The following is a 23347-nucleotide window of genomic DNA, read 5'->3' on the forward strand; positions in this document are numbered from 1 at the left end:
TGAAAATGGCTGCTCAGGACCTTAGGTGTATATGGAAGGCATGGAACAATTTATCTACATCAGTTTAATGAGCCAGTCATTAAATGGTTTCTATGTGTTGATAAGTATAATTGGCCTCAGTATCTATCAATAAATTTTTGGACAATTTTTATGTCATTCCCATGTTTATCTGAACTCCTCATGTTCAACAATTCTTGTGGTACAATAACATTCTATTATATCTGTGAACCATAATTTATTTAGCTATTTTCCAATCTGTGAATTCAAACTTTTTCTGGTTCTATATTACCATAGAATATAGTATTCTATATTTATTTTAATATTAGGAAAGCAGGGTTAGTTCAATATTAGGAAAACTATCAGTATAATTGACTGCGTCCATCACAAACCCATTAAAAAATATGATTATTTCAATATCAAAAAGGGCTGCAATGATTACTCTGGTGTGTTTGGGAGCTTCTTCTTTAATATATTCAGGGTATGGAAGTCTAGCAATGGAACCTGAAGCAATTACTCTAAAGGGGAACCATAGAACTTAGTACTAAAATGAATTTTACAGATCATCTAGTCAAATCCTTTGACTTTTCAGAAGAGGAAACTTAGACCAACAAAGGAACTCATAGGTCATACAAGTAGAAAGTAGCTACACACAAATTTGAACTCAGATTTTATGTCCAGATCTAGGCCACTTTCTACCAGATTATACTGCTTGCAATTTGCTAACCTAAATGAATCTCTTATTTGTTTGAATATGGAAGGGAGATTATTTTTTGAAGGATCTGACATTTAGTAATAATTAAAACTACTGTCAAACTCAATCTCTCAATTCTTAAAGAGCAATAAGGCCAAAAGTGTGGTTTGCCCAACCTGGGATTTGAACCTCTACATTCTGACTCCAAATATAGCACTTTTACCACTATTGGTGGTATAGGTGTATAAAACCCATAGAAAAATATTGCAGCTACATACTACTAAGAACCCTCCAACATAGATACTTCTATAGCTATTTTTAAAACTCTCTCATGTATTTATAAATATGTATGTGAACTATATATATGCATGATCATATTTTCTTTTCCTATTACTATATATTCATATGAAGTTTATAATAAGATCCCTCAATGGTTTATATATTGTTCTAATTTTATACATTGTGGAATATTTAACTGCAATGAAAAGTTTCCCCATATTAGTATTCCGCTTTGGGGAAAAAAAAAAGAATGCCTGTCATTCACAGAGTTTTTCTGAAAGTATTCTGCTCTTCATTTTTTATAGCACAAAAACAGTACATCAGAATTATATACCAACTCTTTGGATGTATGGGGTATTCAGGAAGGAGTGTGGTGTGAGGACTTTATGAGCTCTTTTCAGAACTGCTCATTCACCTTTGCTTTCCATATGATTCACACAGCTCTCACCTGTAGCTCCAAGAAAAGTTGTAATATGTACATTGTCCACACTCCAGTAAAACCATTTTCTACAGATTAGCTAAACTAAATTGAGAGTAACCAACAGGCTTTACACCCACTAGTAAAATAGGGAAATGTCTATCCCAAGCAAATGAAGACTTCCCCCTTAGACTGGATAGATGAAAACAATTTGTTCCAGTGACCATGAAGGTGACTAAAGTAGGTGCTATGGATCACTTAGGACAGGATCAGACATGGACAATGAGTTATCCTGAATTTTGTTTTGGCACTGGACTTAGATAACTCTGGAAGAGAGAGTGAGGCTGATAACTGTGCAATTCTGCCTCACTTAAATCCCATTCACTCCCAAGTCAAGACATCACCTGTGATATCATAAGACCTCTTCCAAAACAACAATGATACAGCTTTTTCAGTCATTCCCTAATGGATGAACATCCCTTACATTTCCAATTTTTTGCCATCACAGAAAGAACAGTTAAAAGTATTTCTGGACTTTTTCTTTGATCTCTTTGGGGTACAGATCTATGATGCTTGTTGTGGTTTGACCTCATTCTCAAAGAGAATCAATGATATAAGGAAGGTGATGTCTTGACTTGCAAATAAATTGGATTTATGCAAAGGCTAAGATCTTTCCCAGATCTCTGATTGGGGTAATGCCTATTTAGTGATTAAGGGTAGGTGAAAAACGAAACCCAAAACGATCTCTTTTACCTAGTCAAAAAAAAAGGAAATCAATTTGGAAGTGAAAGTCTTTATGGTTTCTGGCCAAAACAGAAACAACTGCTATTTATTATATCCTCTTAAAGCCATCAAAATCCAAACATGACCCAGTGAAGTTAGGGCTAACCTATTGTTAGCCAATCAGTGAGAGATAGTGATTCAGAGTCATTGATCACACTGTTGTGCCACAGTTCCCTTTTATTGTCCTGCCTCAGTTTCCCCATGTCCTACCTCAGTTTTTTGCCTCAGTTTCCCTGAACTGTTCTGTCTTAATTCCTTTTATTGTTCTGCCTAAATCTGCCTGGTTGCAACACCTCCCCCTCCTGCTCACAAGAACTAAGATAATTAGGGCTGTGGAGATCTGGCATTCCAAAAGATAAAACTCAGATGTCTTATCTCAGATACCTAATTGGTATCTCTAAGTCCCAAAATTTCTGGCTCTAGTTAAAAGCTCTCTAATCTCTATCTTGCCTCAGTTTCTCTAGCATTACAATACTAGGAAAAGATTTTTATTCATGATCTTGTAAGAAGGGGCATTTAAAAGAATAGACACATCTTAAAATTTCCAAAACATTCCTTTTTAGGAAAAGGACTCATGCAAAAATGTTTGTAGAGCCCTTTTTTTGTAGTTCCAAGGAACTACAAATTGAGTGGATGCCCCTCAGTTGGGAAATGGCTGGGTAAATTGTGGTATACGAATATTATGGAATATTATTGTTCTATAAGAAATGATTAGCAGGATGATTTCAGAAAAGCCTGGAAAGACTTATATGAACTGAAGTTGAGTGAAGTGAGCAGAACCAAGAGAACATTGCATACAGTAATAATAAGATTATATGATGATTAACTATGGTAGACTTGGCTCTTTTCAACAATGAGGTGATTCAAGGCAATTCCAAAAGACTTGAGAGATGGAAAGAGTCTCCACATCCAGAGAGAGCACTATGGAGATTGAATGTGGAACAAAGAATAGGATTTTCACCTTTGTTTTTGTTGTTGTTGTTTACCTTACAGGTAAATTATCCCATGCTATTCTAATTTGCTTATGATATCACTCTTTATGTGTAAATTAGGTAGCCATTTTGACCTCATATTGGTATATGTTGGTTTATATATATTTATATTTAAAACTGTTTACTAGTTTTTCTGGCAGTTTTTATAAAAAATTAGTTCTTATCTCCAAAACAGTGATATTTGTTTTTATGAAACACAGTCATTTACTACTATGTATTGTATACATAATCTATTTCATTAATTCACCACTCTATTTTTCAGCTGGTACTGGATTGTTTTGATGATTACTACTTGACAATACAATCTGAGATTTGGAATGGCTAAGCCCTTTCTTTCACCTTTTTTTTTTTTTAATTAAAGTCATTATTCATGACCTTTTGTTATTCCAGATGAATTTTGTTATTTTTTTTTAGTTCTATAATTTTTTTTATTGGTATGGCACTGAATAAGTAAATTAATTTAGAATTGTCATTTTTATTATATTGACTAAGCTTACCCGTGAGTAATTAATATTTTTCCAATTATTTAAATCTGACTTTATTAGTATAAAAAGTGTTTTGTAGTTGTGTTCATAGAGTTCTAGGGTTTATAGACTCCCAAATATTTTATACTACTTATACCAAGTATACCAGTTACTTTAAATGAAATGTCACTTTCTATCTCTGACTGCTGAACTCTCTTGGTAAATATATAGAAATGTCAATAATTCATTTATGTGGATTTATTTTATCCTGCAGCTTTGCTAAAATAGTTAACTATTTCAAAAACTTTTTAGTTGATGCTTTAGAATTCTCCAAGTATACCATCATATCATTTATAAACATTATTACTTTTGCTTCTTCATTGCCTATCTAATTTCTTCAACTTCTTTTTTCTTATTGCCATAATTAGCAATAACAGCAGTGACATTGGACATCCTTGGACCCTCTGATCTGAATGGCAGGCTTCTAGCTTATTCCCATTACAGATAATGCTTGCAGGTAGTTTTAGATAAATGCTGTTTATCATTTTAAGGAATGCTCCATTTATTCCAATGCTTTCTAATGTTTTTAAAAGGAATGTGTTGTATTTTGTAAAAAGTTTTTTCTGCATGTGTTGAAATAATCATATTTTTTTATGGTTTTGTGATGGATGCAGTCAATTATACTGATAGTTTTCCTAATATTGAACTAGCCCTGCCTTCCTAATATTAAAATTAAAAAAAATGTGGTTATAGTATATGATCTTTGTGATATATTATTGTAATCTCTTTGCTGGTATTTCATTTAAAATTTCTGCACCAATGCATTAGGGAAAGTAGTCTATAGTTTTCTTTTTCTGTTTTTGCTCTTCCTGGTTTGGCATTTCAATTATATTTTAATGATTTAGCCCATACAGAAAAGTTACAGGCTCTGTATCTGACATCTTTTTATATATAAGATATCAAGACCTTGTATGAACATGGAGATCAGCTGTTTATATAATTAGAATGAGGGATCACAGATAGAAAGCTTGATTCTTGCTGGGGTACTAACAGTTTCTGTAAACTTTAGCTTTTGTCACACCAAGTTCATTTCCAAATGAATGATTCTGCATTTTTTTCTATTGCTAAGCTAAGTCAAGCAGACTATCTAGTCTCTTTATCTAAAGGTAGGAAAGGGTAGACAGACCTAACAGAGACAAAATCAACACTAAGGTCATTCTCTTGTAGGCCTTATGCCTTATTGTAATATGAGATCCTAAGAGCTTTCCCCACAAAGCTTTACTTCTTGCCTCATCACTTCAGCAGGAGGAATAGAACGGTTCCTGCTTTTTAAATGCACTTCAGTTCCAGTTATACAACCAATAAATAGACTATTTCTTGTTTAGCAGAACAGAACCAATGATTGAAAATCTGTGCATGCACATGCATTTTTGATTTCCTTCACAAGCTAATTGTACAATAATTCAGAGTCTGATTCTTTTTGTACAGCAAAATAATGTTTTGGTCATGTATACTTATTGTGTATCTAAGTTATATTTTAATATATTTAACATCTACTGGTCATCCTGCCATCTAGGGGAGGGGGTGGGGGCGGGTAAGAGGTGAAAAATTGGAACAAGAGGTTTGGCAATTGTTAATGCTGTAAAGTTACCCATGTATATATCCTGTAAATAAAAGGCTATTAAATAAAAATTAAAAAAAAAAAAAAAAAATCTGTGCATGATCCCAAAGTAAGGAGTACGGCATTTCTATTACATGTCATCATACCTTTCTAGAAGTAAGCTTCTACCTTCCATGTGGGGAATACATCAATTAAGTGTCCTGAACATGTTCACAAATTCTCTATTATATGAATAAGTATTAATCATATATTTCTAAAATACAAGAAACCTCCAAATTTATACATCTTCATTTTATGTAAGCCATCCTAAACTTTTCGGTATCATTGTAATTTTAGTTTATAACCTACTAGACTGGAGGTGACTTTTCGTTCTCAAATACTACACCAATAAACCAGAAGCTTTGGGCAGGTTCTAACATGTTGAAAGGCTTTGCATATGGCCTGGCAACAGACTATGTCCATTTTTCATAGAACCAGTTTTGTTAAGTAGAAAAAGACTTCTTCCCAGAAGGCTGAATGCTTGGTGAGAAATCTTTGTCCATAGCAACCCATGAAACAAAGAAAAATGCAAAATGATCCTTAGTTCTCAACAACCAATTTAGGCTTTGGCAGAGTCTAGAGGGTACTAACCAATTTAGGCTTTGGCAGAGTCTAGAGGGTACTTCTGCTGGTCTGGGTCCAAAGCTCATCCTTTTTTTTTTTTTTTTAAGTCACTCTTACTTTATTTTTTTCTCAGTTAAATGCAAAAAAAATTTTTTTAACTTTTTTTTTTAATTTGAATTCTAAATTCTTTCCCTCCTTCCCCTCCTAAATCCTTGAGAAGGCAAGCATGTAAACATGTGCAGTCATGCAAAACTTATTAACATATTAGCCCTGTTGCAAAAGAAAACAGGTCTTAAAGTAAGCCAGAAAGTCTTGTTATTTTCACATGTTGGCTATATGATCTTAGGCAAGTCATTATCCTCTTGGTAAATGAATTAATAAATAAATGCATTTATTAAATGCCTATATGTGCAAAGCATTCTACATGTTAAATATGCAAATAGAAAACGCTTTCATGGAGTTCATAGAAAAGTAGGATCCCAAAGATATAAACAATTTCAGTTGCAAGTAAGGAGAATGACCACTTTCATGCTTCCATAGCAATTTCCAGGGGACCTAAGAAGAGCTCACTTCCAATAAAACATGAACAGGGAGAATTTTTAATGATCTATATTGAGTCTCTTAATATTATTTCTGCCATAGCTATCTGTATTAAAATATAAGCTAGTATCCTTTCTCCAAGAAAAGTTAAATAACTTCAAAGAACACTTTTCTACTTTCTTGGTTATCAGGAACAATATTTTTCTCCCCTTAAAAGATACACACACACACACACACACACACACACACGATTTCTATTGTGAAAATCAAGAAGAAAAAGAGAAGAGGCAGAGATGAATGCATACCTTCAGTAGGGGGTAAGAAGTCAGAAAAAAAAGTCACATGGGGAAAAAGGAATAAAAAGGAACTAAGAAACAAATCAGAGGTATTTTTGAAGGAAAATTATTTAAGAGTAAGTGAGGATTGAAATTCTAGTCTTCCATTATATTGTCTAAATGACCCAGAAGTTGACTAAGGGAAGGTAACAGTATGCTCTGGGAAGAAAGCAACTAACTGCTATTTTTACAAAGAATGGAAATGTGAGTTCACAGATACTGTTAATAAATGGGGTCAGAAAAAAAAGAAACAATTAGTGATAGTTGGAGACTTCTTGTTGGTAGGTTGAAGTAACTACCTATTTGTTGATCTGATAAAACAAAGAAAGATCAGCTATCTTACTGTGTGTGTAAGCTGTCAATCAATACTTATTTCTATTTTATCATTTAATTTATTTAGTTTTTTAAATAGCTTTTTATTTTTCCAAATACATGCAAAGATAGTTTTCAACATTCACCTTTCCAAAACCTTGTGTTCCACATTTTTCTCACTCTTTCTTCCCTTCCACCCTCCCTAAGACAACAAGCAATCAAATATGTTAGACATGTACAATTCTTCTAAACATATTTCCATATTCATCATGCTGCCCAAGAAAAATCAGACCATAAAGGGAAAAAAAATGAGAAAGGAAAAAAAAAAACAAGCAAGCAAACAACAGAAAGTGAAAATATTATGCTTTGATTCCCATCCTGTCTCCATTATTCTCTCTCTGGATGTGGATTGCACTTTCCATCTATTCCATGTCTACTGAAATTGCCTTGAATCACCTCATTGTTGAAAAGAGCCAAGTCAGTTACATTTTATCATCACAAAATCTTGTTACTATATATAATGTTCTCTTGGTTCTTCTCACTTCACTTTGAATCATTTCATATAATTTTGCAATATTTTTCTGAAATCATCCCATTTATCATTTCTCACAGCATGATAGTACTCTATCACAATCATATGCCTCAACTTGTTCAGTTATTTCCCAATTGATAAGCATTCCCTTGATTTCCAATTCTTTGCTACCATTAAAATAGCTGCTATAAATATTTTTATACCTATATGTTCTTTTCCTTTTTCTTTGATCTCTTTGGGGTACGGATCTAGTAGCAAGCAATAAAAAGTTAAAGAGTATGCATAGTTTTATAGATCTTTGGGCATAGATTCAAATTATTCTCCACAATGGCTAGACCAGTTCACTGCTAATTTTTACCTCATCTTCTTGCACATTTGTCATTTCTGAAAAGTTTGGGGTGGTACCACAGGGTTATTTTAATTTGCATTTTTCTAAGAAATAATGATTCCAAGCATTTTTTCACATGACTACCAATAACTTTGATTTTCTCTTCTGAAAGCTGTCTGCTTATAGCCTTGACCATTTATCAGATGGAGAATGATTCTTATATTTATAAATTTGATTCAATTCCATACTCAGTATATATTTAAGAAATTAGGTCTTTGTCAGAAAAACTTGTTGAAAATTTTTTATAATACTGAAGTATCTATGGTACCTTTTAACATAATGTAATTTCCCTGTTAATCCCTTTTCATTAGATCCATTTTTTCAACAAAAAAATTCTTAAGCATTTATTATGTACCAAGAATTTTGTTGATGCTATGAGATACAAATAAAAAGAATGAAATAATTCCTATTCTCAAGGAGTTTATATTGTAATGGGGGAACGTAAAGGATGACAGAATTAACCAAGGTTTGTCAAGATGGATGACTTGTTACCTACTCATAATGATTTCTATGGACACAAATAGTACTGCATTAAATTAAGATAGCTCTGAGATGTCACTTTACACCTTTTAGGTTAGCTAAGATGACAAGAAAATATAATGATGAATTTTGGGAGGGATGTGGGAAAATTGGGACAGTAATGAATTGTGGTGAAGCTGTGAAATGATCCAACCATTATAGACCACAATTTGAAAAAATGCCCACAGCCTCATTATTGGGTCCATATCCCAAAAAATATCATAAAAGAGGAAAAAAGGCTTATATGTGCAAAAATGTTTGTAGCGGTTCTTTTTGTAATGGCAAGGAATTCGAAATTGAATGGATGACTATAAGTTGGGGACTGCTTGAATAAATTATGGTTTAAGAATGTAATGGTTCTTTAAAAATATTATGATTCTATAAGAAATGATGAGCAGGCTGATTTCAGAAAAGCCTAGAAAAACTTATAAAAACTGAGGTTAAGTGAAGTAAGCAGAACCAAGAGAACATTGTACACAGTAATAGAAAGATTATAAGATGATCAACTTAGGATGTGCAATCCTTCTAAACATATTTCCATATTTGTCATATCAAGCAAGAAAAATCAGACCAAAAGGGATAAAACCACAAGAAAGAAAAAGCAAACAAACAAAAAAGGTGAAAATACTATGCTTCAATCCACATTTGGTCTCCATAATTCTCTCTTTGGATATGGATGGTATTTTCCATCTCAAGTCTATTGAAATTTTCTTGAATCATCTCATTGGTGAGAAGAGCTAAGTTCTTTCAGATTAATTTTGATATCATTTTTTCTAGCTCTATAAAGTAATTTCTTGGCAGTTTGATTCATATGGCAGTAGGCATATTTTATTTAAAAAATAACTCCCTCCAAAACATTAAAACATATGAGAAAATCCAAAAACTAGGGAAGAAAGTATGGTAAATACATTCTCAGAAATTGATTATACTCCATTTCTAAAAATCTATCATTTCTATATTTTTAGAAATTAAATGCCAGCTCTTGGTTTTAGATAGAAACTATTTACCTATTAATAGAAAGATCAATTCATTTCTAAACTTTGTGTTTACAGAAACAGTATTTTCTCAAATATTTTTCTGTATTTATTGATAGAATAATGTGACATTGATTTTGTTATTAATAAAATGTCATGTTTATAATTTTCCTCATATTGAACCAACTTTTCATTTTTCCAGTCAAGATGGCTGAATAGTAGGGACCCTATATATCTCCCACATATGGACTGAAATGAATTTATACTGGACCCAAATTTTATACTGGACCAAATACTGATCAAGAAATCCAATAAAAAATTATAGTAATTATTTTCACTCCAGAACTGCACAAAAAACTTAATAAAAGTCCAAGGGCAATCAAAAAGTAAGCTAACAGGCAAGACACATCTGGTCTATAAATCTCTATGTCAGGAAGCAGCAAGAGTGAAGGTCTCCCCCAAGAAATTCAAGCATGGTCAAATCCCAGAATGAATAATATAAAATAGTCTTTAGATCAGGATGACCCAGGTATGAGAACTGTGATATGATCAAAGAGCCAGGGTTCCAAATCTCAAAAAGGGGGAAGAATATAACCCCCAATAGTTGAGTTCAGAATAAGATCTTAGGGTTCTGAGGAAGACTGAACAGGGCCAACTACCCCTCCTACCCAAAAATTTTAGGAAAAGAGCTTGGCCATGTCACGAAGCCCCAGAACTGGCACTAAGGCTGAAGAGATGAGTAAATAAAACTCCAACTAGCACAAAAAAAATTATGGTAAATCCAAAGATTATCCTCAAAAGAATGATTTGAGCAGCCCCTCAACAACTGCAAATAGAGACTCAAGGAAAAAAAGTAATTTTCCAAAAAATCTGCAGGCTCCAGGATTCCCTGGAATGAATACTTTTATGAATTGTTCTCTCTAGCTAAGCATTTCTGTCTGAATCTCTTCTTAGTGCCTATAGGCTTCTGGCTGTTTCTATGTGGACCAAAACTGGTAAAATGCACTTTTATAATTTTCCCATTATTTCTTCATCATTATTTGCTAGGGTTCTCTTTTTTCAACAAAGACAAAAAATGGAACAAGACCATTCTACTCTGTCATCTTCAGGAAAGACCCTTCAAAAACTATATTATAAAGTAGTAGTCATTAAAGCAATTTAGTACTATTTAACAAAAACTAACATCAGTGGGGCAGAAAGATTAGATAAAGCAAGCAATTGAGGTACTGAACAATCAAATGAGCACTGGCTTCAAAGTCAGGGTAATTGGATTCACCTCTGATTCTCATTATCTGTGTAGTATTAGTCAAGTTACATAGCCTTCTTGGGCCTTTACAGATAGTTTCCCCATCTGTAAAATGAAAAGACTGGAAAAATGATCTTTGAAGTCCCTTCTAGTTTTAAATTTATGGTCCTATTTGCCAGACTTGCAATAGTAATCCTTCTTAACCAGCAGAAAATAGTAATTTAGTATTTGAAAAACTTAATAATTATTGGGAGAAGGGTTCCTTCATTGCCACAAACTACAAGGAATATTAGAAAGTGGATGTAAATTAGATTTAGATAAACATCTTACACTATAAACTACAATAATTCAATAATCCATTTCATTTTTGAGCAATTATAATTGTTAGAAAGTTTTCCTGACATTGTACCCATTTCCCTCTTTGCCCCTTTCCTATATTGCTTGCAGCTCTGCCTTCAGGGATCAAAAGAATATAATAGTTCTAATACTTTTGCTATAGAGCCCTTCAAATACCTGAAGACACAAGGTTTTACAAGGGTGAATGTTGAACACTATTTCTGCATGTATTTTGAAAAAGAAAAAAGTTACTATAAAAAAAAGAAAAAAATACCTGGATAGCTATTCTATCCTCCTAATCCTTTAAATTAAAATATACTCAGTTCCTTGATCCTATCCTCATATGCCATGGACTCCCACAAGGTCTTTCATCATCCTCATAGTCATCCAACTCTGGACATTCACCAACTCTTTCTTTAATGATAAATTATAGAATTTTCTAAGGAATCAAAGTCAAGCTCACTAGTTTCTAGTTTATAGACTTTATTCTATCCTCTTCCTCCTCCCTCCCCTCCCCATTCCCTTTTTTAAAAATCAGGACATCATTCTTCCAATATTGTCATAGCTCTTCCATTTTCCATGAACTAAACATCAATTATGGATGAACAATCATATTTTTTGATTCTTTTAGTACCTGAGTATGTAACTTGTCTGGACTAGATATCTTGAATTCATCAAGGACAACTACATATTCTCTTATTGTTGCCTTATTCTGTGTAGTATTTTGCTAGGTATTCTCTTTCTATCTCCTTACTTACCTGTTAGTCATTTCTATAGTCAACATCCTCATCCTTCAAAGAGAAAACAGAAAAAAAAATAGGTTATGCTTTCTGTTGTCAAATATCATTTTCATTCATATCAAGTAAAGTTTAATTTCTTCTCTGAGCCTCCTTTTTTCCCAATATAGCTTTCAAAAACCCCAGCATTTTTTTTTTTTGTCCTTAGTTTTCCTTACTACATGGTCACTTAATAAAAACTTGCTGATTGATTCTATCATTCAAAATCATTCAAGAAGAATATTTGTGTTAAAAAGATGAATTTGTGCAACAAAGAGTAATTTAGAATCATTGAAAAGTTTATACAATATTCCAAAAATGTCTAGTCTTCTCAGTTCTGGGTCTAGACCCAGTTCATTTTTTAGCTGTAGCACTTTTCATATATAAAATGGAGCAATTCAATTGTTTTTCATTCACCTCTATGTTGTTGTTTGAGCAATATACATTTGTGATCCATTCAGGTTTTCCTGTGTGAATGGCTAAGTTCTTTCTTTCAAGTAACTTAACTGAAGAAACACTGTAGTATTCTGATGCTTGATACCTTTAATGTCATATTATCTGATTTTTTTCTTCTCTCACAACTCTCTACCACTGAACCAAAAAGAAAAAAATAAACTCTTGTAACAAATATGAATAGGCAAACAAAACAAATTACCATCTTGTCCATGTCCACAAATGTGCATCATTCTACATATTTAGTCCATCACTCCTTGGTCAGGAGGTGGGTAGCATTATGCATTTTTAAAAATACAATGTTTATTAATGTAGTTTGTTGCAATTTACTTCTATTTTGCCAAAAGCTATCCCTTATATTAAGTAATACTTGTATAGAAAAAAAGAAAAAAGAAGAAAAATCAGGAAAACTGATGAATATATCAGAAAAGTCTAGAAACATAAGCAGTATGCCACACCTGTGGACCTTCGACCTCTTCAAAGGAATGAGAAGAGATTATCTCCTTCCTGCTCTTCTTTGCAGACATTTCTTGCTCTATGTAATTTTGCAACATTTATTTTTGATTGTTTTGAGACTGTTCTTTTCATATCCTTGTAGTCATTGTGTATATTTTCTTGTTTCTGATTAACTGTAAACCTTTGTCACTCAATACTCTGAGTTGGCATTGCCTTGGCTATGATGCCTCTTCCTTTGGTAAGGAAATAGAAAGTTGGCTGGCTGATGCTATTTTAATTTTTTCATCTTGTAAAGTGTTTTACATTAGTTTCTATGATATGATAATAACTATGATCAACATGTTTATTTTTTCACTTTTCATTTTTTGTATTCATTTTCTGTTCAAATATATTTGTTCAGAACTGCTTTTAATTACATATAATGTCTTCTCATATTCATCCATTTTTTTCTAAAGACAACATTAACTTAATCTTTCCTCTCACCATTTGAGAATATGACTGCACAAATGTAGCTAATTTAGAAATGATTACAATGTCAATAATAATTTATTTCCCAAAGTACAGTCAACAGGGATTTCAGTCATTATGCCAATAAACCTGGGACTTACAGAAAATAAAAACATGATATTTTTTCTCAACAGGAATATATTTTAACAGGAGAGATAACATATAAATAACAAGATTCAAAGAAGATATATGTGTGTATATATATGTATATATACACACACATACAGAGTAAATGGAAGCTAAGGCGGTTAGAGTAAGGAAGATCAGAGTTCAAATCTAGCCTCAAATATCTACTAGCTAAGTGATATTGAGCAAGTTACTTAACGTTTGATGTTTGATTCAATTTTCTCATTTGTGAAGTGGGGATAATAGCATATATTTCCCAGATTATTGTGAGGATCAAATAAAATAAAAATTAGAAAGTGCTTAGAAGAGGGCCTGGTACATAGTAGGCACCCTATAAGTGTTAGCTATTACTAGTTAAAAAGGGGAAACAAAAGCAGCAAGAGGGTGAAAAGAACTGGAAAAGTCCTTTAGAATAAAATTATTCTTGCAGGAAAACCAAAAGGCAGTGTTTTTGGGGGCAAAGGAGTAGAGAATTCTGGGAATAGGTAACAGCCAGTGCAAAAATGAGTCTATGAGAGAAACAACAAAGTGCCAACTATATTATACATAAGGGGAAAAAAAAGTGCAAGAAGACTGGAAAGGTAGGATTATGAAGGGCTTTAAAAGCAGACGGGGGATATTTATAGTTGATCTTGGAGGTAACAGGAACCACTGGAGTTCATTGAGCAGAGAAATTATATGGTCAGATCTAGGTTTTTTGGGAAAAAAATCACTTTGGCAGCTGAGAGAAGCATTTATTAGTGGGAAGAACTATATCAAGGAAAGCAATTAAAGAGCTATTTTAATTATATTGTTAAAAGATTATGAAGGCTTGAACTCGCATTGTGCTGAATAAGTGGAGAAAATTATATGAGAGATGTAGGAGCAATAAAATTTGGTGACAGATTAGATATGTGGTGTGAGTCAAAGTGAGGAGATACTAAGGGGACCAACTTGGGAGGATGGGAGATGCCCTCTACAATTGTAGGGGGATTTAGAATGAGAGAAGGTTTGGAGAAAAAGGTACTGTGTTCTGTTTTGGATGTACTGAGTTTGAGTTCCCTATGGGGCAGTTAGAGATATGTGACAGTAGCTCAGGCGAAAGACAAAGTCTGGATATATATTGAGGAATCATCTGCACAGAGAGGATAATTAAACCCATGGGAACTAATGAAATCACCAAGAAAGGAAAAACAGAATTAATTCCCAGGACAGAGCCTAGTGGTTAGTGGACATGTATTAAGAAAGATGTGGATTGAGAATCCAGAATAAGGATTAAGAAATAGCAAAGACAATATTCCTTAAACCACCAACATTCCTTAAGCACCGAAAATATAAATAACATGCAAAGGGAGAGATTGTCCCTGCCCTCAAGGAACCTACTTTCTAATGGGAAAAGACAACACTTAATAAGGAACTGAAAAGGGAAAGGAGGAGGTATCTGCTTGGAGGCATGATGTAGCAATCTGGAGAACAAGAAGCAAAGATGGGAGGGGAATGAACCTTGGCTGGCCTGGGTCTGTACTCAAAATGGAGGCCCCAGAAGAAACTCACCAATGAGAGACAGGGCACATATAGCCGAGGCTACTGGATGAGAAGGCCACCAGCATTTTCCTGGGTGGCACAGCAACTATGGAGAGTTAGGGACAGTTACAAGTTAGCTAGGAGTTAAAAGTATACCTGGGAAACTAGAGAGGAAAGTCCTAGAGGAGATGCTCAATAGCATGGGAGCCTTTAGAGATGTCAAGGACTGCAATTGAAAAGGACCATTGAATTTAGCAATTAAAAGATCACTGGGTAACTCTGGACCAGATAGTTTCAACTAAATGATGAGGTCTGAAACCAGACTGCAGAGTGAGAGTAGAGGAAGCAGAGGTACTGCCAGCCAACTAGCATTTATTAAGTACCTACTATTTGCCAGACTGGTTGCTAAGCATTGGGCATACAAAGCAAAGCAAAAAAAAAACTGTCTGACTCAAGCTAGCACAATCTAATTAAAAGAGACTATATGGAAATAATTATGGACAAACATAATATATATATATATAGGATAAATTGGAGATAATCACCACATGAAAGACACAAACATTAAGTTTAACCATGAAAAGGAGGAGAAACACAGAATAGCTAATGGAGATAATAGAGTCAATTGAGTATTTGTGTTGTTATTTTTTAGGATTGAGAGACATGAGCATGTTTGTGGAAGAATTGCAACCAGTAGATTAGAAAAGATTTTTTGATAAGAGATGGATATTGAGGGTCATTTGCTGGAAAATTAGGAAGGGGATCTTAGTAGTAGTAAGTCTACACAGGAGAAAAAACACCTCTTCCAAAATGAAGAGGGAAATACTGAAGAAAGATGTGTGAATAATATAACATAAAGACTTCCCATCAAATGGGTTCAGTTTTTTTTCAGTGAGATATGAAGTCTTTAGCTGAGATAGTTGGTTAAAAAGTACTGTATGTAGAAGGCTTGATGAGAGTGTTTGGAGCTTCTTGGGAGATTTCAATAGCAAAATGATGATGAAGGAATAAAATATTGTCTTCACTGTAATGAGGGTTCTCAATATAAAAACTGTATCAGTACATTTTCCTTGAGCTGGCTAACATAGCATGTAAATAAGACCAGAGATAAGCAAGGGTCAAAGTTTAGTGAGTGTGATCAGCAGTAGCACAAGACAGGCAAGGAATTTTATGGAACCTATTTGGGCTGATTTACAAAGGGTGGATAAAGAGAAGGAAAGAGACTACTTAGTGCAAAGACGACCTGAGAAAGAACTAAGGTATGGAAGACAGAGAACTCACAGCAAATAGGACAGGGATAACAGACTTTAGCACCCATTAAAGCATAGGAAACAGTGGAATAAAAGATTACTAGAGAAATTAGGGAGTCTTTTTATGATGTTGAATGATCATCATCTCTACTGCCTTCTAACTCTGTTATTAAAGTATTCATGATTTTGGCAAAGGCTTAATTTTTATTATCATTTTTTAGGAACTATTCTTCACAGGGTCTAATTCTTTCTACCCTCTTTTTAACTTTTAAAGTCCCCAAGTATCAGAATATACCTTAATTTGGAAGTTCTTTTCATTTGCTTTATAGAATTAATTTACTTTTCCTTCTTTTATAAATTATTTGCAAATAGGTTGTAATTATCTTTGTAGTGGTCTGTTACTTATGCTCTGTCAGTAAGACAAGATGACAAAGTATATCATATTTCTTCTTGCCTTTGGATGCATGACACTGCAATGGGGACAATGAGGAGAGCTCCTCTAATCTGTTGGGTTTTGGCCACTTTTGGTAAATCTGTGTTCTGGTTTAAATTCACAGTTAAGGAGTTAACAATTTGGGGAATAATGAGATAGACAAGGGTGTTCCCACTGTGACAAGGCAGGGGACATCTATATCAGTTTCCAAGGGAAAGAAGTTTAATGTTCTTCCCTATTTCTGGAGCATATGGAATGTAACTATCTTATCTGGGATTTTGTATGAGGATGAGCATGCTTCCTCTGACAATTAGGGAAGCATCAAGGCAAGCTGCCTACATGAATGTGTATGAGCTTTGGCTGCCTCTTCTGCTTTGTGCTTCTTTCCTATTGTTTTCTTCAAATTTTCAAAAGGATGTTTCAGTGACCCATTGTTCTTTCTTATTCTTTCCCGGGGATAACTATTTCAGCTTTAGAGGCAATCTTTGGAATTCAAAGGGTTAAGTGGGAGTTCCTCCATTTATTAACATTATGTGAAATTTAATATAGGGTGGCCATATTCAGCAAAGGTGTTTGGCACTTTTTATGAAGAAAAGCATTCAAAAGGAAGAGTGAGACTCTCTAAGTGGTGCTGGCTACACATTTTACTGATCTCAGAATATCACATATTATTCTTTTTTATTTATTTATTTATTTATTTTTTAATAGCCTTTTATTTACAGGATATATGCATGGGTAACTTTACAGCATTAACAATTGCCAAACCTCTTGTTCCAATTTTCTTTTTTTTTTTTTTTTTTTTTGGTTAATTTTTTTTATTTTTTATTTAATAGCCTTTAATTTACAGGATATATACATGGGTAACTTTACAGCATTAACAATTGCCAAACCTCTTGTTCCAATTTTTCACCTCTTACCCCCCCCCCCTCCCCTAGATGGCAGGATGACCAGTAGATGTTAAATATATTAAAATATAACTTAGATACACAATAAGTATACATGACCAAAACGTTATTTTGCTGTACAAAAAGAATCAGACTCTGAAATATTGTACAGTTAGCTTGTGAAGGAAATCAAAAATGCAGGTGTGCATAAATATAGGGATTGGGAATTCAATGTAATGGTTTTTAGTCATCTCCCAGAGTTCTTTTTCTGGGCATAGCTGGTTCAGTTCATTACTGCTCCTTTGGAAATGATTTGGTTGATCTCGTTGCTGAGGATGGCCTGGTCCATCAGAACTGGTCATCATATAGTATTGTTGTTGAAGTATATAATGATCTACTGGTCCTGCTCATTTCACTCAGCATCAGTTCGTGTAAGTCTCTCCAGGCCTTTCTGAAATTATCCTGTTGGTCATTTCTTACAGAACAGTAATATTCCATAACATTCATATACCACAATTTATTCAGCCATTCTCCAACTGATGGACATCCATTCAGTTTCTAGTTTTTAGCCACTACAAAAAGGGCTGCCACAAACATTCGTGCACATACAGGTCCCTTTCCCTTCTTTATAATCTCTTTGGGATATAATCCCAGTAGTAACACTGCTGGATCAAAGGGTATGCACAGTTTGATAACTTTTTGAGCATAGTTCCAAACTACTCTCCAAAATGGTTGGATTCGTTCACAACTCCACCAACAATGCATTAATGTCCCAGTTTTCCGCATCCCTCCAACAATCATCATTATTTTTTCCTGTCATCTTAGCCAATCTGACAGGTGTGTAGTGGTATCTTAGAGTTGTCTTAATTTGCATTTCTCTGATTAATAATGACTTGGAGCATCTTTTCATATGACTAGAAATAGTTTCAATTTCTTCATCTGAGAATTGTCTGTTCATATCCTTTGACCATTTTTCAATTGGAGAATGGCTTGATTTTTTATAAATTAGAGTTAATTCTCTATATATTTTGGAAATGAGGCCTTTATCAGAACCTTTGACTGTAAAAATATTTTCCCAGTTTATTGCTTCCCTTCTAATCTTGTCTGCATTAGTTTTGTTTGTACAAAAACTTTTCAGTTTGGTATAATCGAAATTTTCTATTTTGTGATCAGTAATGATCTCTAGTTCTGCTTTGGTCATAAAGACCTTCCCCTTCCACAGGTCTGAGAGGTAAACTATCCTGTCACATATTATTCTTAATGGATCTGTGATTATGTAGAACAGATTTGATTTGACGATCTATATAGGAAAAACTAAGTAGATGAACACCTAAGATTATGACAAGCAGCTGGATATAGTTAGTTCTTCTATTACATACAGCTAGAATAGCATCTGCAGATACCCAATGGGCAAGGCCCAGATTAATAAGAGGAAGAGAATAAGGTTGAATTACATTTGGGAAATTGTGCCATGTTTTCAACAATCCTAATGTTTTCAACTGTTCCTCAATATTATCTTTTTAAACAAAAACATTCTCCTGGCAATGCTGTGGTTTTAAATTCTAGGCTAGTGAAAGCCCAGAAAAAATAAAAATTGTAAGTAATCCAAAAGGCAATGTAAAGGCAAGTGGAATTTTTTTTTTTTTTTATAAATTGTAACATATCGAAATGGATCTGAGTTCAGAAATAGTAAAAGATATTATCCAGGAAGTCTATAGGATGAAAAAGAGATGAGATAGCTCTATAGCAAGATAGAATAACAGATGCATATTTGGAGAATACTACTCATGCCCACAGGATATAAATGCTCTAGAAGAATTTGGAACTAGAACATCTCTTTAGGTTCCTTTCAGTAGTAAATCTAGTGAAATATAGCTCTGGTTTATTAGAATCAAGAATTAAGATTCAACAAACACCTATTAAGAGTTTACTATATGCAAAATACTGAGCTGAACCCTTGGACTAGAACATCTCTTTAAATTCCTTTCAGTAGTAAATCTAGTGAAATATAGCTCTGGTTCATTAGAATCAAGAATTAAGATTCAACAAACACCTATTAAGAGTTTACTATATGCAAAATACTGAGCTAGGGGTAAGGAATGCATTCAGAGGCTATCAAAGAGTTTATAATATTAAATGGATGAATAGCAAATATACAAATAACTGGGATACAAAAGGAGATAAATTGGAGGAAGTAGGCCAAGTAAACCTCTAAGATACTTTTGTGGAGAGATCTCTTTCAGTTAATGATTAATTGCTTTCTGAGGGTAGGTATTCACTTCCAACATTTTTATTTTTTTAAACAAAATTTTTCCCAGTTCTATGTAAAAACAATTTTTAATGTTTTTTGTTTTGTTTTGTTTTGTTTTGTTTTAATTTTGAGTTTCAAATTCTCTCTCTCTCCCTTCCTGGGAGAGAAAACAATTTTATATAGGCTGTATATATGCAATCATGCAAAACATTTCCATATCAGTCATGTGAAAGAAAACAAAGACCAACTACATATATATACAAAAGTGAAAAATAATATTTTTCTATTTTTATTCACACTCCATCAGTTCTTTCTCCAGAAGTAGATAGCATTTTTCATTATTAGTTCTTTAGAATTGTCTCATATCATTATGGTGCTGAGAATAGCTAAGTCATCACAGTTGATTGTTGGAATCCTAGTGTCAACTCAACTTGAAACAAGGTGAAAACTCAAGGGTGATGTCAGAATCCTGGTGTTAACTCAATAGAATTGATACAGTGCTTACTGGTTCACACCTTAGAACGAATCCTTACAAGGTAATAAGTTGCTAATACTGATGGAAACAATGCTTGTGTTCATACCTTTAGAGAGCTCATAAGTATGTAAGTACTCAATGGAGGATGCAGGGCTTAGTAGGGATTAGTCTGAATTCACACCTCCCTTATGGCCAGAGAGCATTCTGGAGATAACCCAGAATCCCTCTCCCTCCAGAAGGCAGCGTTAACCTTTGGGAGATCACATATATAGGGAGCTTTTGAAGCTCGAGCTTAGTTCTACTTGTGGGACTGACTGGAGTTAGTTACTTGAGGAGTTACTAGAAACTCTGGGAGCTCGAGAGAGATTTACTTGGAGTCGGAAAGAGCTCTTGGAACCCACAAGCCCTATCTTCGAGGCAAGAGATTCATTGCATCTTCTACCTTGGTGCTGGCTGGAGGCTGAAGAAAGCAGAGGCAGAAGCCAAGGACTCCAACAGCTACTACAAGTAGTATCCGAGCAACGTTGACTCCTACAGTTTTAGCACCCTGTCTGCCTCAACCACCTCAGAATCCTACAAATATTCAAAATTTTCAATTACCCCCAGACTTTGGCACAGATGCAGGCACAGGCCCATGCTCAGTCCCAGCCTCAGAATACCATGGCACCATGCCCTGCAACTTCCACAAGTGCCCCTCCTGTTCAGATATCAACTGTGCAGGCTCCTGGAACACCAATTATTGCATGCAAGTGACACCAACTACCATAATTAAGCAAGAGTCTCAGGCACAAACAACGGTACAGCCAACTACAACATTACAGCATTCTCCTGTAGTCCAGCCTCAGATTGTTTTGGGTAGTACTGCACAGATAACTGCATTAGGAACAACCTCTGCTGTACAGCCTAGAACTCCTCAAAGGACTGTACAACAAGGAACCACAGCAACTTCTGCTGCCGCCACAGAAACTATGGAAAATGTGAAGAAATGTAAGAATTTTCTTATCTACATTAATAAAACTGGCCTCATCTGGTAAACAGTCTACAGAGACAGCAGCAAATGTCAAAGAACTAGTACAGAACTTGCTAGATGGGAAAATTGAAGCAGAAGATTTTACCAGTAGGTTATACTGAGAACTTAATTCTTCACCTCAACCTTACCTCGTGCCTTTCCTTAAGAGGAGTTTACCTGCCTTGAGACAATTAACACCAGATTCGGCAGCTTTTATCCAGCAAAGTCAGCAACAGCAGCCCCCGACACAAGCAACAACTGCCCTGACAGCAGTGGTGTTGAGCAGCTCCATTCAGTGCACAGCAGGGAAGACTGCTGCTACTGTCACAAGCACTCTTCAGCCGCCAGTCATCAGTCTGACACAACCCACACCAGTCACCGTTAGCAAACAAGGACAACCTACACCTCTGGTTATCCAACAACCACAGAAACCAGGGGCATTGATAAGACCTCCGCAGGTAATATTGACACAAACTCCTATGGTAGCATTGAGACAGCCACACAATTGTATTATGCTCACAACTCCTCAACAAATTCAACTAAATCAGCCTCAAACAGTTCCTGTGATCAAACCTGCTGTATTACCTGGCACCAAAGCTCTTTCTACTATTTTGGCACAAGCAGCTGCTGCACAAAAGAATAAACCTAAAGAACCTGGAGGTGGTTCTTTCAGGGATGATGATGACATTAATGATGTTGCATCAATGGCAGGAGTAAACTTATCAGAGGAAAGTGCAAGGATATTGGCAACAAATTCTGAATTAGTGGGCACATTAACAAGATCTTGTAAAGGTGAAACCTTTCTCCTTTCAGCACCTTTACAAAGAAGGATATTAGAAATAGGTAAAAAGCATGGAATAACAGAACTTCATCCTGATGTAGTAAGTTATGTGTCACATGCAACTCAGCAAAGGCTACAAAACCTCATAGAAAAAGTATCAGAAACTGCCCAACAAAAGAATCTTTCTTATAAGGATGACGAAAGATATGAACAGGCAAGTGATGTCCGGGCACAGCTCAAATTCTTTGAACAGCTTGATCAAATTGACAAACAGAGGAAAGATGAACAAGAGAGAAATTTTAATGAGAGCTGCAAAGTCTCTATCTAGGCAAGAAGATCCAGAACAACTTAGGTTGAAACAGAAAGCAAAGGAGATGCAGCAACAAGAGCTAGCACAGATGAGGCAAAGGGATGCCAACTTAACTGCATTAGCAGCAATTGGTCCTAGGAAGAAAAGGAAAATGGATTCTCCGGGACCTGGATCAGGGACAGAAGGTTCTGGAACAAGTATAGCAGTCCCAGGCAGTTCTGGAGTTGGAACGACGAGACAGTTTATGCGACAAAGGATAACACAGGTCAACCTCAGGGACCTCATATTTTGTTTAGAAAATGAGCCAGAGACAAGCCATTCACGATTGCTATACAAAGCATTCCTTAAGTAAAATGGAAAAGATCAAGGTATTTTTGATGGAGACGCCTGGGGACATTTTTATATATTTGCAGATTACGCCTTTTTTTGTAACAAGCAAATGGGATATTGTTTAAAAAACAGCCACCTCTTTACATGGAACAGTTTTATATTCCTGTTTATAAATCAGCTCTTCAGTATGAGAGAAAGTCCATTTCTCTAACAGTGAGAATACAGGCCTTTTAATCAAATAGGACAGTATTAACACAAGAAGAGACTGTTTCAAGTTCTTCAAAACAAACAAAGAAGATTCAAGAAACATCTTTCATATGAGTATTTAGTAACAGTTTTAATTTCATCATCTGAAAATTGTCTGTTCATATCCTTTGACCATTTATCAATTGGAGAATGGCTTGATTTCTTATAAATTAGTCAATTCTCTATATATTTTGGAAATGAGGCCTTTATCAGAACCTTTGTAAAAATGTTTTCCCAGTTTATTGTTTCCCTTCTAATCTTGCCTGCATTAGTTTTGTTTGTACAAAAACTTTTCAATTTGATATAATCAAAATTTTCAATTTTGTAGTCAATAGTGATCTCTAGTTCTTCTTTGGTCATAAATTCCTTCCTCTTCCACAGGTCTTAGAGGTAAACTATCCTATGCTCTTCCAATTTATTTATGATCTCATTCTTTATGCCTAGATCATGAACCCATTTTGACCTTATCTTGGTATACGGTGTTAACTGTGGGTCAATGCCTAGTTTCTGCCATACTAATTTCC

General features: G+C 34.6%; 1 protein-coding gene across 1 annotated transcript; it reads left to right on the plus strand.

Moving 5' to 3' along the window:
- The first annotated feature begins 19089 nt into the window (after positions 1–19089).
- Positions 19090–22776, plus strand: LOC100920337 (transcription initiation factor TFIID subunit 4-like). Its single transcript, XM_031967864.1, is given in 6 exon segments — positions 19090–19110; positions 20621–20757; positions 20759–20889; positions 20892–21142; positions 21144–22225; positions 22227–22776. Coding segments are annotated over 6 exon segments (1995 nt in total). The 3' UTR covers positions 22600–22776.
- Positions 22777–23347: the final 571 nt, after the last annotated feature.

This window comes from Sarcophilus harrisii, chromosome 1, assembly GCF_902635505.1.
Source record: "Sarcophilus harrisii chromosome 1, mSarHar1.11, whole genome shotgun sequence".
Classification (NCBI taxonomy): domain Eukaryota; kingdom Metazoa; phylum Chordata; class Mammalia; order Dasyuromorphia; family Dasyuridae; genus Sarcophilus; species Sarcophilus harrisii.